This window comes from Pteropus vampyrus, unplaced genomic scaffold, assembly GCF_000151845.1.
Source record: "Pteropus vampyrus isolate Shadow unplaced genomic scaffold, Pvam_2.0 Scaffold234, whole genome shotgun sequence".
In the NCBI taxonomy this organism is placed as follows: Eukaryota; Metazoa; Chordata; class Mammalia; order Chiroptera; family Pteropodidae; genus Pteropus; species Pteropus vampyrus.
Genome location: NW_011889015.1, coordinates 342150 through 360183, shown reverse-complemented (window position 1 = coordinate 360183; position 18034 = coordinate 342150). Strand labels below are relative to the sequence as shown.

Here is an 18034-nt window from a genome sequence, read left to right as displayed (position 1 = left end):
CAGTGGCAATAAAACAAATGAAAAAAAATTTCTCCAGGCACCAAAGCATATGTTCATTAAATGAGAGTTATGATAACTAAACCTCAAATCGAAACATAAATATCATTTTAATATTTTAATAATAATACAGCATTTTAAGTATGAATATAAAAAATAAACTTCGAAAAAAATGAATTATATCAAAATAACCAAAATATACAATTTTATGTACAAATTATATACAAAATATAAATTTTAATACAAAAATTAAACCTGCTGATTGCCATGAATTTAAGAAAAGAAAAGACATGATGAATGAAAGATTCTATGAACAAGCATCAGTCTTTTGGGTTCAGAGCTTTGAACCTTTTCTTCTATGATGGGGATGGCTGAATAATCAATCCCTTAGGTTCATGGGCAGTAAAAGAAGCAGTAAGAAAAATCAACAATCAGGCTCAGAGAAAGTAAAGTTCAATTAAGTGTAATAAACAATTCAAATTTTTAAATAGAGGAAACATTGAATTTGTGTAATCTTTGCATAAAGTGAGAAAGAGGGTAGAGCACAAAGCAAAATAAATGCACATAAGAGTGTGACACGAATATGTGGCTTTAAAAGCACGCGTGACATTAAAGTATGTAAAAATAAAGTAATATGAACATTGAAATAAATAAGGAACATTGAAATAATAGATTATAAACCCCTGGAGAAAATGGAAATTCATGAGGCAAGACTGATAACAGATTCATAAGTCAATAAGGAAGGAATGAAGGGAAGAAAAAAAGGAGAGAAGGAATGGAGAAAAGAAGAGAAGAAGGGAGGGAGGGATGACTCACACTCTCCCCGACAGTGGTAGACATCGACTGATAATTATGGTGGGGTTACAAAACCACCATTTTGCAATAAAAACTGGTTCATAATAAAAACTGGTTCAGATAAAAATCATCAGCACATGTTCAATCTAGGGAGTAAAGTTGGATGAGGAGCAGGATATTTGCAAGGTCTTAAAGAGAGCTCAAAATAGTTTGCCCCTGTCCCTTACTCTTACCTCAAAAGAGAAAAGAAAAACAAGGCTTTTGATGGTTTCTCTGAGAGCTACTTTATTGAAATTAAAATTGATTAATAATGAGTAGTTGTTAGAAATAGTAACCATCTATACTTTTTGCTCAACAGGCATTTGAGTAAGCAGACAGGGTCCATATTTCTCTCCCCCTCCAATTAATAGTTCTTTGTAAATACATAATAAAATAGATTACTGAGATTAACAAACTAAATCTCAGCTAAGAAGAACTTAAATGGAAACTTTTATGTGTTTTTTTATGTGTTTTGTGTACTCATGTATACCAAATGCACTGTTTGGTATACATGAGTACTGACAGAACATTTTAACTCGATATTCTTCTAAATATTGAGTGAGGGAACCAAAGACAAAGAGAACATTCCCCAACAAAGGCAGAGGTCTTATAAATAAATTTTGGGGCCCTGATCTGTCATTTTTTTTGAATAATGACATAACAAAATAATTTACAAAAGAATATAGCTTAAAATCAAAAATTTTAGCTTGAAATGTCGTTCTACTTTATGCAGGTTCTTACTGACTAATATATCTAACATATTATTAATCAGCTGATTTTCATTCAAAATTAATGCCAATTTGTATTTCAAATTAACTTTCCAAATTAACACAGTTCTTTTCTCACATGCACAAAAAGGTATTCTAACTTCTATCACTGACAAGACTCAATGATATAATTAAATCACCAGTTCAGGGAGATGCTGCTGAAAAGGATCAGACAATACTTGGATAAGGTACAAGAGAAACACAAAATACCTAACAACTTAGAAAATAACCCCCTCTAAGTTTTAGAAAAACTCAACTGGCTAGAAAAAAGGCAAAACTTCATTTTCAAGCAGATCAAATAAAACAGAAGTTGACCAAATAGTCCTCATTTTCAAAAAACAGAATAAAATGGTCTTCAAATGCAAAAGAAAGAATTGGAATTAAGTTTTGAAAAAAAGACTTTCTGTTAATTTAAAACAAATGCCCCAGTCAGGGAAAGTTTCAGGCTTCTTTTCTGTTGATCAGGGAGAGAGACACTCATTATTAATCTGAGCTGATATACTAACCACCCGTTCACATAAAAATGTGAAGGACAGTTGGTTGGCAGTGGACATAATCAAGACAGTTACAGTAGCTGAGACAGCCTTTCGTGTGCAGGAGGAGGGCGAGGGATCAAAACCGATGGTCTTGATATGAAAGAGTAGCAGCTTAGGTGCAACTCAGGACTTCCAGAACAACGTAAGACATTGCTCTACCTCGCTCCTATAGTACTAATTGCTATGAATTACTCATTTGTGCTCTTTTGAGATGTAACAGTAATCTTAGACAACAAAAATTTTCTCTTAATCTTAACTTCTGATCACCAATAAGTTTCCTGCTTACCACCTTAGGCTCTTGCCTTTTCCCAAAACCTTATTGGTGAGATTTAAGAATGACTAAGACTCACTGTACGACATGATACTTAAGGTTTATATAGTCTCCTATTGCTGCTGTAGCAAATTACCACAGATTTAGTAGCTTAAAACAACAGAAATTGATTCTCTGACAGTTCTTGACATCAGAAGTCCAGAATCAGTTTCCCTGAATTAACGTCAAGCAGTTGGCAAGACTGTATTCCTTCTTGAGACTCTAAAGAGAAATCTATTCCTTGCCTTTTTGAGCTCCAGGAGGCTGCCATCATTCCTTGGCTCGTGGCTGCATTACTCTGACTTCTATTTCCATTGTCTCATTTCTTTCTTTGATTCCAACTTTCTTTCCTTTCTTTTAAGGACCCTAGTGATTATATCCAAATATCCAGGATAATATCCCTATCTTAAAATCCTCACCTTAAATCTGCAAATTCTCTAAGAATTAGAAGGTGAACATCTTTCGGGGCCATTATTCAATCTACTTCGAACTCCCTTTCCAGTCCTCAAATTCCATGAACTAGGGCTTATCTTTTATCTGAATAAATCAATATATATACTTTGTGATTTACTTATGGATTTCAAGTTTGTATCCCTCCTTAATTCCAGTATGTTTTTGTTTAATTTTATTTGTTTTTAATGCAGCCTTTGCTTATCTTTAAATTAATCTATCTGGCTATCATCTTTATGCTTTAACTGAGGTGTCTTGGACCAAATTAGAAATCAAAGACCTCTAAATGTATTTGTTATTATTGTAACATTTGATTAGCTGCAGACTTCAAAAAAACAATGTTTCCTGCACTAGTTGCAAAGGGTAAATAATCACGAAGCTAACCAACATGTTATGCTGAATATCCCAAAGGACAGACCACTTTATATCTGTTTGCATAATAATTTATTATACTAAACTTTAAGATTCTAAGATTAGAGAAAAATATATGCAAGGCTATTACCAGAGAATGCCAATGTTTGGGGAGAAATAACAGAACACGCTAAATTTATAAAACTATGTATGTGCATGTTGATGAGTCAATGTGAATTTATAACCATCTTGGCCCATGTAACTGGCTAATCTCCAAAGTATGTATTAAAGTTAATTATATCAGACATTGGTGGGCCATGACCAGCAATTTCCAGGAACTGACGGCCAAAGCTCATCAAAGTTCCATCATCACATGAAGAATATCCAGAATTCCAAAATGCAAAGCCTACTAGCCTTTTAGTTCTTCCCTTTGAACTATGAAAATTATTTTTATTGTGTGCATGCTTAACAAAACAGAGCCAGCTGTCCCTGACCACAACAAGATTCTACAGAAGGGAAATAACTACTAAAATGAGATCACAGAATGATCTTCCATGCTCCCAGAACTTTTTCCTTATGTACCTCCTCCTTACAAGGTACTGCATCATAACAACTGGTTGACATGACTGTGCCCTCCAGACTGAGAGGTCCTTGAGTACAGGAACCATGTCTTATTTATCAATTCTCACAATACCTAGCACTCTATCGTAGGTACTCAATTAAAGGTGACGGGGGGAGGTATGGGTTTTAAACAACACAGTGTGCCCAAGAAGGTATGCTGACTCATAAACTTTCTAGGCCTCTTTTTAGAGAAAGAATTTAGGGAAGTAGTATAGGGTAGCAGTTAAGAGCTCTGCAGTCCCACTGCCTGGGTTCAAAACGTTTGGACAATTTACTCCTGTAAATTGCCTCACTTTCCTCATCTGTACACTGAGACTGACAAGAAACCCTCTTCAGAGAAGTATTGTAAGATTTAAGTGAGACAGTTCATGCAGAGAGCTTTTTATGCAAAGCACCTTAGACCAATGCTTGGAACATAAGCCTTTAATAAATGTAACCTGCAATTATGATATTCTACTCAAATACATTTTTGTAATATAAAAGTTCATCTGTATTTTTCAAATAAATGCATATTTTTAATAATCATTTATATAAAAAGAAATACGTTTTTCATTAAAATAAGTGTTAGTTTGATATCAACATTTTCTAAGTTGGTTTTCTAATTTTTACCTTGAAACCCCAGTAAATCTCAATATAGTCCACTAAAAGCCAGATATTCTTTGTACTCACAACTACATCAAAAGAGTAGAGAAATTGTACAGTCAATAGAGGTTGAGAAAAATAATTGAACACTGGACTCTTTGAGAATTTGGTCAAAACTAATATTCGAATAGTTAAATTGATACATTTAAATTTCGAAAGACCACATTTAAACCTTCCACAGATACTATTAAGCAAAAAGGTATTGTTTCCTCGACTGACAACAAATGTCATCAAGTCAGGGCAATCTCTTCAATTATCTTGAAGCAAGAAAAATTTTAGCACCGTTTGATATGTTCCTCTCTCATATATGAAAGTGATGGTTTTCCACAGAGCATTATATAATAAAAGCTAAGGCCTTGGTCACCAATTAAAAATAGACCTAGGCAAAGTTTTTAAAAAAGTGGAATAATCTACTCAAATGAAATAAGCTAATCTTCACAGCCTTTTAAATTAACCAAGAAAAAATAAAGTAAGAGTATATAAAAGAGCTATTCATGAATACTGCATGACCTAAGTAAAATTTTTAAAAAACCATAATTTGTTAAGCCTCTTTTATAATACATTATGATATAAATTCTATTCTTAAACTTTTTTGCAACTTCACATTAGATTTCAGACACCACATGTTCTAAAGAAGACATAACAACGAGAACTCCCATGATCATGGGCAATGGAGACAATATGTCCTGACCAGGATGCACTATAGCAGTTGTGGACACGTGGGACTATTAAAGAATATAAAACATTCACCACCTACAGCCATGCCACCCTGAACAAGCCCAATCCCATCTGATCTCAGAAGCTAAGCAGGGTCGGGCCTGGTTAGTACTTGGATGGGAGACCACCTAGGAAGACCAGGTGCTGTAGGAGTAAAAAATAAAAAATAAGGGATTATAAACTGACAAGGTCCTTGCAATCTGTGAGGTCAATCAAGGGTTGCCTGCCTAAAAAAATTAAAATAAAAATAAAACATTCACTACGTGGATCCTACCACAACTGTTCAAATAAACTATATTTTCCTTCTTGCATTATGGAAATATCCAGATTCAGTCTAGCGATAAACCAGGAAGAAGAGTCAGGTACCCCAATTCAACAATAAGACAAACTACAGGGACAATTGCACCCTGTTCTAAAGTATTTAGAGTGTTTTCTCCATTTTGAAGACTCTTGCTATTATAAATAGTGAAAAGAATCTCCAGATTAAATATATATATATATACAGTTTTACAACCTTCTACTGTTTGGTTAAATGTTTTCAGAGTCACTGTGCAAAATCTATTTTCATACTCAAGATTATTCAATGGGTTAATTTCTTTTCTTTTACTGTGTTTTATATTTTAAAATCAAACTGTATACAGGACAATGTACATTGATAGCATTCTGGAATTCTGCCTTCCCAATAACATCATCCCACAATTTACCTAAATATCTTATTCTCAGCTCCTTGGAGGAAGATAAATTAACTAGGAAAAAGACATGACAAAAGGAAAATAAAAAGAAGGTTCATTTATTAAAAGCCTACTTATTCTTCCTGTTTTTAAACATAAATATTTACAAGTCAATAAAATCTTATGAGTTAAAATAGAACTTAAAGATTCTCCAATACAACTGCTTCCTAAGTAGGAATTTTTTATTTAGAATACCACTAAATATGTGTACCTACTGTTCAGTCACAAAACAGGCTGGGAATTCCCCTGTAGATGCAATAAAGAGTCCCCTGTGGGGGCGACACGTTAAGGACCTTTGTATCTATGTCTGCATGTGGCAGTGCTCCATTCTGAGGAGGGTCCATGGAGATAATGAAAAGATGTGTTACTACATTCACTATTTTTTTAATTTAATTGTACATTTCACCTGTGAAAAATATGACAGGATCTGAAAAGGCAAGTTTTTTTGGTTTATCACATTCTGATCAGAACTTCTGATTGACATCTACACTTATTAAAAGCACAAGAAAAAAGTTACTTTTTAAAAAAATAACTTCAGTGAATGTAGTTTAGAATAAAACCTTATAAAACATGAAGCAGGGTAAATGTGACACAAATTACCCTTGCTGATGAAAAGGCTGGGACCAGCCTATCCATCTGAAGGGAAACATGGTAATGAAGTAGAAAAAATCTTCCTGACAAGGCAGACGCTAGCCACAAAAACTGGTTAATGAGAAAGGCTGTGGAATTGACTTTCTGGCAAAGCATCTTAGCAAAAGGATAGTCACCCAGCTTTCTAAAATTGTGAAACTCCTTCTAAGAAGCAGTGGTTCAGATGAACTCACACATACAAGTCTAAATGAAAAAAAAAATGTTCATTTAATTTCCTAGAACTGTCCAACAGCCAGGATTTGAGAACATTATGTACCTTTCTTTCTTTTTTTTGAAGGCAAATGAGGGCTGATCTGCTTAGTCTGATCTGAAATCTGGTGTTCATGGCCTGCCTTTCTTCAGGAAGAAAATTATGAACACTAAAGAGCTTATAAAAATGTCTCAGGGGCACAATTTTTCTAATACAGAATAATAGAACCTGTTCTATGTGGATGAGAAAATGTTTGACAAAAGGCAATGGTTACATTTTCCATGTGTATGCCGAGGCTACCCAAAGAATGAGAAGTCACTTAAAGAGGATCACATTAGGTGCAAACACTAACGAAGTCCTCTGCAGAACCACGTCACAGTGCTACCCTTTTCCTCTCTAAGGAGATTAAAGGTTGTGTCCAAATGTGGCTTTTCCATCACTGAACCAAATCTAGCTACCAAACCAGAATAGAAACTGTATGACTATTGACATAGTTTTTATTTCAAAATAACCAATAAGACTATGAAGAATGATATCAGAGAAGAAACTAAAATTCTAATTTGTCACTAATGGTCTGGAATATTATAACCTGGCATAAGACATAGATTTAGTAAAAATTACGCCTAATTTCATCTCCTGTCTGAATAACTTTAATGATGTTGTTGAATGGCTCTTGGGATGCAATGGCTAGTGAGAACCATAAAATGTAAATTATTAGCAAGATAATGAAGATTTTGAACATGAAATGAGAAGAGGGCTCTTATTTTATACTCTGCCATGTTTACATGAATCTTACTGAAGAAAACCAGCTCCGAGAGTTTATTATGACTAACTCTAAAACTAAGAACCAAAAATCACCCTGACGGTCAGAGGCAGTGGTTTCATCAGTTGTGAGAGTTTCTACGTCGGACCATTGGAATGCCTATGACAGGGTTTCCAAGGAATGAGTCCTAGAATAGTACATCTGGCAGAGGCTTTACAAAGCACCTAAATCATAGGCTTTTAACACCGTCTACTTTCCACCATGCCAACAAGCTATGGATGGTATAAAGCCGAAAGTAGCCTGGTCAACAGTCGACATCTGGGAGGAAGATGGCCACTTTCTAGGAGCGCAACAGATGCCTTTGGTCTGAGAGATTACTGCCAATTCTATACATAGGTCGAACATAGATGTCAGTGAATACACATACTTTTTTTCAGTTTTCCTGTCTTTCACCAAAAATTTCATTCATTTGACCAAATAACTTTCATCACCATGTTTTCCAAGAAAGCAGGCTCAGTATAAAGTGCAAAGAAACACACCATATTCTTTCAGAAAATCAGAAGCACTGGTTAATTCATTACCAAATAGCGCCAATTGTAACTCTGCTATCGCTCTTCAATTATTTCAGCTAGTATCTGAATTGGAAACACAATGGAATTATAAATGTCTCAGAATTCAGGATATCTTAAAACCTATTAACGAAACTCCCAGTGAATGTAAACTTTGCAGGGTCAGGAATTTTTATCTGTGTATTCACGGATGTGCTCTCAAGACCTAGAACAATGACTGGCACAAAGTACTATCTAATTATTTGTTCAATGAATGGTCATTAACATAAATAGTCATGTCTAAAAAAAAGCATTACAAAGATGTCATGAAGCTGCTAAATAATGGCTATTTCTAGACCCAAATACTATAGTGGATCTTTTCTCTAGCCTAATTTCTATTCCTTTCAGAAGCATAAACCTTTATTGCTCTACAATACTTCTCCCTGCATCCCAAAACATAACAAATCCAAAAAGGCTGAACTCTCTTTATTTGAAGTATGTTTAATGCATGAAAAATAGAAAAATCCAATTAGATTGATAAAATATTCCATCTTCAAGTTATCTTCAAAGAATAGATTTTTTTAGCAAAAATAATATATATTTAAACCTAGTATAGCCATGTCATATAAGACCATAAAACACTATTAAACTGTAAAGACCTTTGGCAGCTAGATGTGCTTAGACAGGGGATGAAAAAATAATATTTATTTTTTAAAACCTGTAAAAAATTTCATGTTATTAATATAAGAAGTTTGAAATGTCCCATGGACAATTAACTACACTTCTACTTTACATTCCTTCCCTACTTAGCATATTATCACATTAAATGGAAATCATTCATCGATTCCTTTGTTTATAGATTTGTTTTCTTTAAAACTCTAAGCTTTTCAGAATGGGAACTAGGCTTATGCAGCCCTGTATTCTCAGTACCTAGTAGTAAATTTCTATCAATAAATTATTAATAGAAAGATACAGTTGAATATTAGCATGAAAGCAATATATAATGTCAGTTAGTCGATCGAAGAAGTTGAAAGGTGGTTTCATAAATTCAAAAAACTTCTGTGATAATCCAAGCAATAATGCTTTATAAAAAAAATTTTTCCACCTCTAAGAAATATTCATTGGGAACACTATCTCTGCTTTATAATGAAAAGCCTATCATACCAATCCAAAGATTGGAAAAAATTGGAAAATTTTTACTTTGTATCATAAGATTTTTGCAACAAAATGCATTTAGAAATCATGCATAAATTAGGTAAGCTACAGAGGCATCATGGGCAACTGGGAAGCAACAAAATCCTGGCCAGTAAAGAAAGTCAGTGAACTTTCATGATGGGCTCTTGTCATGAAATGTCATGTGCTTCATTATATAACCTCAGCTCTCTGCGAGCATGTTATGACTATGGCCAAAGAAAAGCAAAACAGGAGTGTCTCTAAATCAATCATGGGCCATGAAGTCAGACAGACTGTATGACAGATGCAATTTTTCTTGGCACCACTTGGGCATAACTAATTGATGACAATCGTATGTCCACACTGGCACATTTCCACAAGGGATGTGTGCGAATATGTCACCACATCTGGATGCTAGGCATGCTGGGATCCTGAGGCTCAAGGATCTACCAAAACCAGAGGCCTAGCAGCTGTGCTCAATGAACACTGTGGGAGCTCCATAGAGTGATGAAAGAACTAAATTACCGCAAACTATAAATACAGATTTATTTCATTAAAAGACGAGGTAACTGCTGCAGCCATTTCTTGTTCAAATAGACATTTGTCTCTTCAAAAAAAAGGCAGCATCTATGTATATCCATATTCCTAACTTCATAAAGATATTTTGCATTTCTCCCATGAAAAGACGACAACACGCACAAAGCAAAACCAACAGTTTCTATAATTCTCTTTAAATAAAAAAATCTTCGCACAGAAGCAAGAAAGGAAAAATATGATAATCCACTGTCATCATGTTAGCAAGAATAGTTCTCTTCCATTTCATTCAAATGTGAGATTTACATAAATTATTACAAAGCCCATGTTGAAAATTCAATATACTATATTAAAAAAATCTAATATACTATTATATAATCTCATCTTTAATATCAAATATTTAGATCAATTTAAATGGCTAACTTTTCCTAACTCACAAATAGAAAAATCAGGCTGAACAATAATTTTATTCTGATCCTACATAATAAATTAATAAATTTATTATTATTAATAAGTTATTTGAACAATTATGTGAAAGAATGATAAGTTTTCGCACAAAAAAACCTATGATCTAGTCACAAATCAGTTCAATAAAAAAATGAATTATAACTGAGAAACTATTCATATATATTTAATTAAATTATCTCCCCCAAATCTTAAGTCAAATAATTACTTTCCCCATGCAATGTCACAGAAATCATCATAAATTAACAGCAGTTTATATTATGTCCTCGTGGATAAAATTCAAATTTTAATCAGATTGGAAACTGAAATTTCATTTGTCTTACATCCCTTTTCTGTTCAGATCATCTTTCTCCTACCCTTCTTATTCCTTTCCTTTCATGTCCTGCCTCCTGTCAAGCTGCCCAACACCCTTATGATGCTCTCCAACTTTGCATCCACCTAACACTGTTTTTCCAAGATGTCTGGTTAATGTAGGCTGATCAATGGGTAATAAGAGAGGTAGGTCAAATTAATCATTCCGTTCCCTAAGTATAACTAAGACATAAAAGCCATCTTTCTCTATTTTATTATGATTGTCATTCATCTCCTAAACATTATGTGGTGACAGAAGGCATTACTAATACATTTGATTTTTCACATGTGGATTGAATACAGAAAAACAATTTCTTTTTAGAAAAATCATAAAACATTCTTTAACACATCCTTTCCACTTATAGGTCTGCAAATACTTTGTGGCAAGGCTATGATTAAAAAGGAAACACAGTTTAATACCCTATAGGAAAATAGGAATAAGTTACCAAAACAAGACTTCTTATGTGAAAACTAAAAAAAACAAAGTCGATGACTTTTCTCATCTTCTATCTTCAATTCATCTAAGAGTATACTAAACGTGGGAACCACATACATCACAGAAATGCTGGTCTTACCACAAAATAGTATTTTAACTCTATTTGAAAACCACAATTTATAGATCACAGGAAGATAGAGATTGGGAGAAAGAGAGAGAGGAGGAAGGAAGGGAAAGGAAGGGAAGAAAGGACAAAAAAAACAAGAAAAGAGAAAATGCAGCTGACACTAAAACATTTTCGATAACCCGCCAATTTCATCTAAGTCTCTTTACCACTATTAAAAGCTGCAACAATCGAGCTGCAGATAGGGATTCTGCATCCAGTTAGCATGATACTCTCTGACTAGTTCTAGGCACACTGTATGGCTTTTCTTATCACCTGCCCCCAGACAAAAAATGTAAGATTGGCACCTAAAAGGAATTTTTATTAACAGACACTAACAGTTTTGTCAACATACATTAACATTCTAGAGAATTAACTCATTTTACTTAATAACAGTTACCTTGTCTCTGTGACTTACGGTACCATATCAATGAAACTGCTAGTGAAACAGCTTCCCCCACAGAAGAGACAGCAGTGATCCTCCCTGGGGGGACTGCAGACAGTCCCATCACAGATGCCCAGCAGCAGAGTTCCAGAATAGGGATCCAAAGGTGTGCAGGGCAGTGCCGCAAAATGCCGAAAAGGGTCATCACCTACTGGCCCCCATCTTTACCTGCCTCAAACCATCTATGCAAAGTCAGGAGGAATAATGCAGAAATGCAGAGTCCTCAACTTTGCCATTCTGCCTAATATCCTCCCAATAGCAGAGTCCAGTGCCCAAATGGCACGTGACAGGAACAGCTGCTGCTCTAACTCATATTTCAAAAAGTGTATGGTTTTAGAAAAAGAAAGTTTTTACTTTTTCTAAAAGACTGTGGGAAGACTTTTCCCCTCTGAAAGTGTGAAAGCTAAATGAGTCAAACAGTAATCAGCCCACAGGTTCACCATTAGGTCTCACTCTTCAAAGACCTCTCATTTGAGATATTTTTCTTCAGTGTGAAAAACAAAAACCAAAAGATACGACTTGATGTGGTTCAAATGCTTTGCTTGACCTCCTTCCACAAATCAAACCACAGAGAATAGGACTTCTGTTTTTCCCCATTAATCAATGAGCCTATATTCTCTCTAAATATGAGCCCGTAATTAGGTTTGATGTTTTTAGAGACGGTGCAAACCAGGTAGTAAGACAAAGGCTAGAACGGGGTTTTCACAACTTAGTGTCTTTACCTAAGATTACATGTTTACAGCTCCACTTTAATAAATACTTATCAATGTCCAATCACTACACTATACACCTGAAACTAATATAATATTGAATGTCAACCATAATTGAAAGTTTTTTAATTTGTTAAAAATTCAAGCCTCGATCTAAGCCCATTAAGTGCTCGATAGCCACACAAGGTCAGTAGCCACCACACTGCAGATCTGCAGCGTTTCCATTTTCACGGAAAGTTCTACTGGACGATGTTGGTGTAGACTGTGAGCTGCTCAGCGCAGGCCTCACAAACAATATTCTGAGCCCATCTCCTCAATTCACACTCTATTCTCACCATTCAAAACAAATGGCAGAGAGACAAGTACTTCCAGGGATCATGTCTACAGCTCGTTCCTAGAGGAGGTGCTCCGAACATGCAGAGCACCAGAAACGGGGTGTGGCTGTTCAACAAGTTACAGTTATGTAAGAAGTGTTCTTACCACATAAAATAAGATTTTAAGTGGTAGAAAATTGGCCGAAATGCTAATAGTACTTGTCTCCAGGCAGTGAGACTAGGATTACTTTTTTCTTTGTCCTATTTGTGTGTTTTCTGATTTTATTCAATAAGCACAATATTTCTTTTTTAATTAATAGAAATTACATTTAAGATAAAAAAAAATCATCTAAAAAAAAAAAACCAGTCATCTGTTTTCCTTTTCCTTCCCACACGCACTGCAGGCCTCTCACAGGAAGCACTTACCTGACTTTTTTGCCCTGTTCGGAGAGCATCTTCACCAAATCGGCGATAGGGTATTGTGCTTTGGCAGCACAGAGACCATAGCCTACAAGGAACATTAAGAACACAGAAGAATGTGGTTTTTATTTTGAAATTTTATGAACTACAGTTTCTCTCCTGATCAAAACATTTTTATGCCAAAAAAAGGCAATCAGTAAACAGGACTAGAAATGAAATCAAATTTATAATATGGACTTTTTAAAATACTGGACTGTATTTCAAATTCTAAATCTAATGTTCCCTCCTCAGTCTTCTGCAGTGTCTGATACTGTTGGTTACCCCTCCCCACACACCACACCACACACCACACCACACCACACACATGCCTGGGTTCTCTCCTTCTCCCCCACCTCTCCTTCTCCTTGTCTCTGTCTGTCTGTCTGTCTGTCTCTCTTTCTCTCTCTCTCTCTTTCTCTCATAACTGTTTTCAAACTGTCTTTGATTACACTTGGCTTTGATTACAGTGCCGTCCCTGGGTTCCCCGCCTAATTTGTTACTACTCTTCCTTAAATAGATCTTCTCCTTTCGTTCTCCCCCTTAAATGACGAAGCTCCCCGGGGGCTTTAACGATGGCCCTCACACTCTCCTTGGAAAATCTCAGCCCACCCCATGGCTTCAACAACCAGCAGATGACTCCCGATCGGTTCCCATGCTCGGCCTGTCATTTGAGCTCCAGTATAGTACATCCATTGTCCCATCTCCACCTCAAACTTAATGTCTCCAAAAAATAACTTAAAAATCTTCCCCTCTGCCAAAATCAAAAAAACAAAAACAAAACAAAAAAATCTCTCCATATTTCTGATATTACAGATAAGACCAAAAATTCATCTTCTTTCTCCTTTAACTCCTACAATTCTGTCCATTCTCCCTGTACACCGACTAGCACATATGTCCCCACTTTTCTACTCCCATTTTCCCATATACTAAGTCTCTCATCAAGCTATTCCCTGTGCCTTACCCCACCCTCAACACCATCCATCCTCCAAGGCCTAAAAAATCCTCACCTCCCGACAATCCTTCTTCGGTTCCCTGGGATAGAAAAATTGTCTACATAGTCCAACTTAGCCCTTATCATAACCCACCTTGCATTATTTATTGATCTGACTTCTTCACTAGCTGGAAAATGTCTCAAGGGAAAAGAGGGTGTCCTGTACATCTTTCTACCTTTACACTCCAACACCATATTTCTCAATAGGTAACACCAATGCCACTTTGGTTGGAATAATTCTTTATGCAGGAATGTCCAAGGCATTACGGCATAATAGTTTACCTGTTCCCACGCAATAGCTGACATTAGCAGTCCTGTCTTTGACACGACCAAACTCCCCAGCCCACAGGTTTCAAATGTCTCCAGAAAATGATATTGCCCCAGTTGAGAAGGCTTGCATCTGAACATTCAATTCTGCTAATGTTTGTTATTTATATCTAAATATATAACCAACCAACAAACTACCCACATGACAAATCAGCAGACCTTCTTTATAGAAAATTCCTATGACATAGCATGATAGAATTAAAACCTTAATCTGAAACCAATGTATTGCCTGTAATATCACAGCATCCTGTGATCACAGTGAAGAAGAACTGAACTAAACCTCAGAAAAGAAGGAAATTGAGGCCTGGAGATATTAAATGATTTGATCAATGTCGTGTTGACTGTTAGAAGCAAACTTAAGAACCATGATGAGATGTTATAATTCCCAGACCGAGCTTGTTCTACTGGGCCATGTGACTTCATCTTGGTAGAAACCACAAAATTCTCAATGATTTTTTAAATATTTCCTTTCGAAAAAAAAGAGATTAATGTTTACTAACATTTATTAAGCAAGTCTAAGAAGTGAGCTAGACACTTTCATTTACTATATTTAACTTAATCTTGACAATAGGCCCAAAAATTATCAATGAGAAATAAATGACCAAGGCTAAAGATGATTTAAACATTTATACAGAATCACAGAATGACATTGCTAGAACCACTACATCAATTTGTAGAATCTCTACATGAGCCCCAAAATATTAACCTAACTTGAAAATTCTCAATATTTTTCATTTAGTAATGATAGGATTGCTTCTAAGTTTCCATTACATTTTCAAAAATGAAAAAGCCCCAATTAGATTTTTTCCTATTATAAAAAACTGTTTTGATGTAATTAATCACAACAGGTATTATAGGTGGTTTGCATTTTGTTGTTTTGTTTTGTTTTGTTTACCTGGAGTAATAATAATGCTATTAGCTTCTCGAATCATGTCAATTGCATTGTCAAGGTTAATTTCTGTATGTGTGCCAGAAATTTCCATGGGTTTCCCACCAGCTGTTGAAGTGGTACCATAGCCTCCAAGAATCACATTAGCCAGGGAGCGATTCATTGCCTGAAAAGCAAAATTATCAGCTGTGAGAGTTTAATCCGCCTTTTGAAAATGATATGACTTGTGTATATGATATTCAGAATCATTTTTAAAGGTTTATTTGAACATCTAAAACATTTTAACCAGATAAATTTGATCTAGTTTCTGAAAATTATTTCAAAAGTTTCAGTGAAAAGACATCTGGGAAACCCCATCTGGGAAACCAAATGAGCTAAACACTGATATATTTTCAGTAAAAGAGTAATTTTTTTAAGTATTTAATGGAAAGTTGCTAATAAACATTACGAAATTAATGAAAAATTAATTTCGCTTTACTGGCTTTACTGTCTGCATACTGACTGAGCAAGTTCTACATCCACATTCACGTATATTTCACAAGAGTAAAAGGGAACAACAGGAATAAGGGATTTTACAAGGTGACCCTACAGATCTCTCAGGTGGATTCTGCTACCAGCTGCAAGCTGTCAAGAGGCAACCTGGAGGAATTCAAAGCCCAGGTAGGGATTCATTTCATTTAGAACTCTGCTGCCCTCTGCTGTCAAGAAAAAAAGAAATGTGGAAATTGAGATCTATTTTCCAAATCAGCAACATGAAGAAACTATAATAGAAGTGACTGGATTCATTATTCAACTCACTCCTAAATATTTCACTTCCAAAAAGACAGATGAGTAAGTTTATACATTGTGTCACTAAATTTATACCTACCCTTTTAACTACAAAAATAATCTTGGGGGAAAAAAAACAATAGGAAAGCACTTCTCATTACAAGCTCATTTATAATCCCCAACGATGTACTATCCAAACACTACTGCTGAAATGTGATGATAACTCATCTGGTTTTGAAAACAATTCATTTGTAGACCTCTGGAGGTAAGGTGGTAAAAAAAAAGAAAAAAGAAAAAACAAAAGCTAGACATTTTGAGTAATCAAATGCAGTAAGAATTCAAATCACTATACGTGATTGAAGCAGCTATTCTACATAATCACAATTGAATTTATCACTTCAGAAAAAAATTCCAAAAAATTATTAAACCTTATTTTAAGGGTTTTAATAAATGTATTATTGATCCATTGTTTATATCATTTAAAAGCTATATAATTGTCAATTTATTACTTTTTTAAAAAAAGACAACACTTTATCATTAAAAAGCAAAAAGCCCCTGGAGATTTTCCATGCTAAGTGACACGTAAAGGAGAAAACATGACCACTCATCCAAAGACAGCCCAGCCTGCTACCACCTTAGGGGAGACATGTGCATATACTGCTGACAGGGGACAGAGGTAAAGGCAGGGAGGAGAAGGAATGGAGAAGATGAGCAGAGAGCCAAACTTGATCAAAGGCAGCATATCAAAAACCTAAGTTTCAAATGTGATGGACAAAATGTTGTCAGAATTTTTTAACCTGTTCTTTTGACCTAAGCTCACTGATCAGGTAACAACACTCACATTTTACAGAGCCCAAAGTCTAGCAATCTTGTCTAAAATTATTATATATAAAATAAAACCCAAAATACCTTTATATATGTTATTAACAGATAAGACAGTCAGAGAAAAACTGAAGTAATGCTTCTAATTAAGTTCATAGTCCAAATCTGACATGAAGTTTTAAATTCTCAACACAACATTCTCTACTTAAATCCAAGGTTTAACGAAAATCTAAATAGCCACCCTGAGACTTCCTAAACAGTCAACGTTTATTTAGATAAATACTTTCTAGTTTTGAATTACAGAATTCTGAAATTAAATTACCAAAAATGTTTCATAAAATTTTCACCCTTTAAAATAGATTCAAAGGACTATTTTAGACATGAAGATATTTCTGTTATAGATAACTTAAAAAAAGTTCAAACATAAAAAGTCGAACATGCAGGTTCCATCGCCTGCATCACACAATCCTGTAGAGGGACAGATGACATGACGTAGAGACAGATGTAGAGGATACAACCACTTTATTCTAACTCAACTTAAAAGGAACTATTTTTCCTATGAAACTGAATGAAAGAGAAGGAAAGAATTTCTAAGGACATTCAACTAATGTTTACCCACTTTTGATGGCATCTTAGGGAGAAAAAAAAAGGAACCACACAGTAGTTCAACAATCAAAGTCAACTTGTTAAACACATATCCATAATTATATCACTATTAAACTAATTCCATGTGGTTTCTTAAAAACTAAATTATTTTTCATCTCTGAATTTACCATTGCAACATCATATTTTCAACAAATGTTTAGGGGTTATGGCCTTGTTTTGTTTTTTGGTTTTTGGGTTTTTTTTTTTTTTCTGGATTGCTTAAGTGATTAATGAACTATCCTGTGACCAATGATCCACAGATTGAAGAGTTCCCAGCTTCCAAGACAAAGTATTTGCAACACTGTCCAAGCCTGTTCCTTTTAAGTTATTAAGCACTATAATGAAAATTGTATGCTACATTAAAGAGATCCTTAATTCACATAATTCTAAGCAAAATGTAAGAAAAAATCTGAAAACAAAGGAAAGGTCATAAA

At 34.8% G+C, this 18034-nt stretch overlaps 1 protein-coding gene and 1 pseudogene across 2 annotated transcripts in view; one reads left to right on the top strand and one right to left on the bottom strand.

Moving 5' to 3' along the window:
- NNT (nicotinamide nucleotide transhydrogenase) overlaps nt 1-18034 on the bottom strand; it is an 82833-nt gene that overhangs the window by 7235 nt on the left and 57564 nt on the right. For both annotated transcript variants that reach the window (XM_011373883.2, XM_011373882.2), the window contains exons 18-19: nt 15372-15531; nt 13126-13207 (exon numbers count right to left, since the gene is read on the bottom strand). In XM_011373883.2, the coding sequence (XP_011372185.1) occupies nt 13126-13207; nt 15372-15531 (242 nt within the window). The remainder of the gene's footprint in view (nt 1-13125; nt 13208-15371; nt 15532-18034) is intronic.
- LOC111728889 lies at nt 5260-5378 on the top strand (annotated as a pseudogene).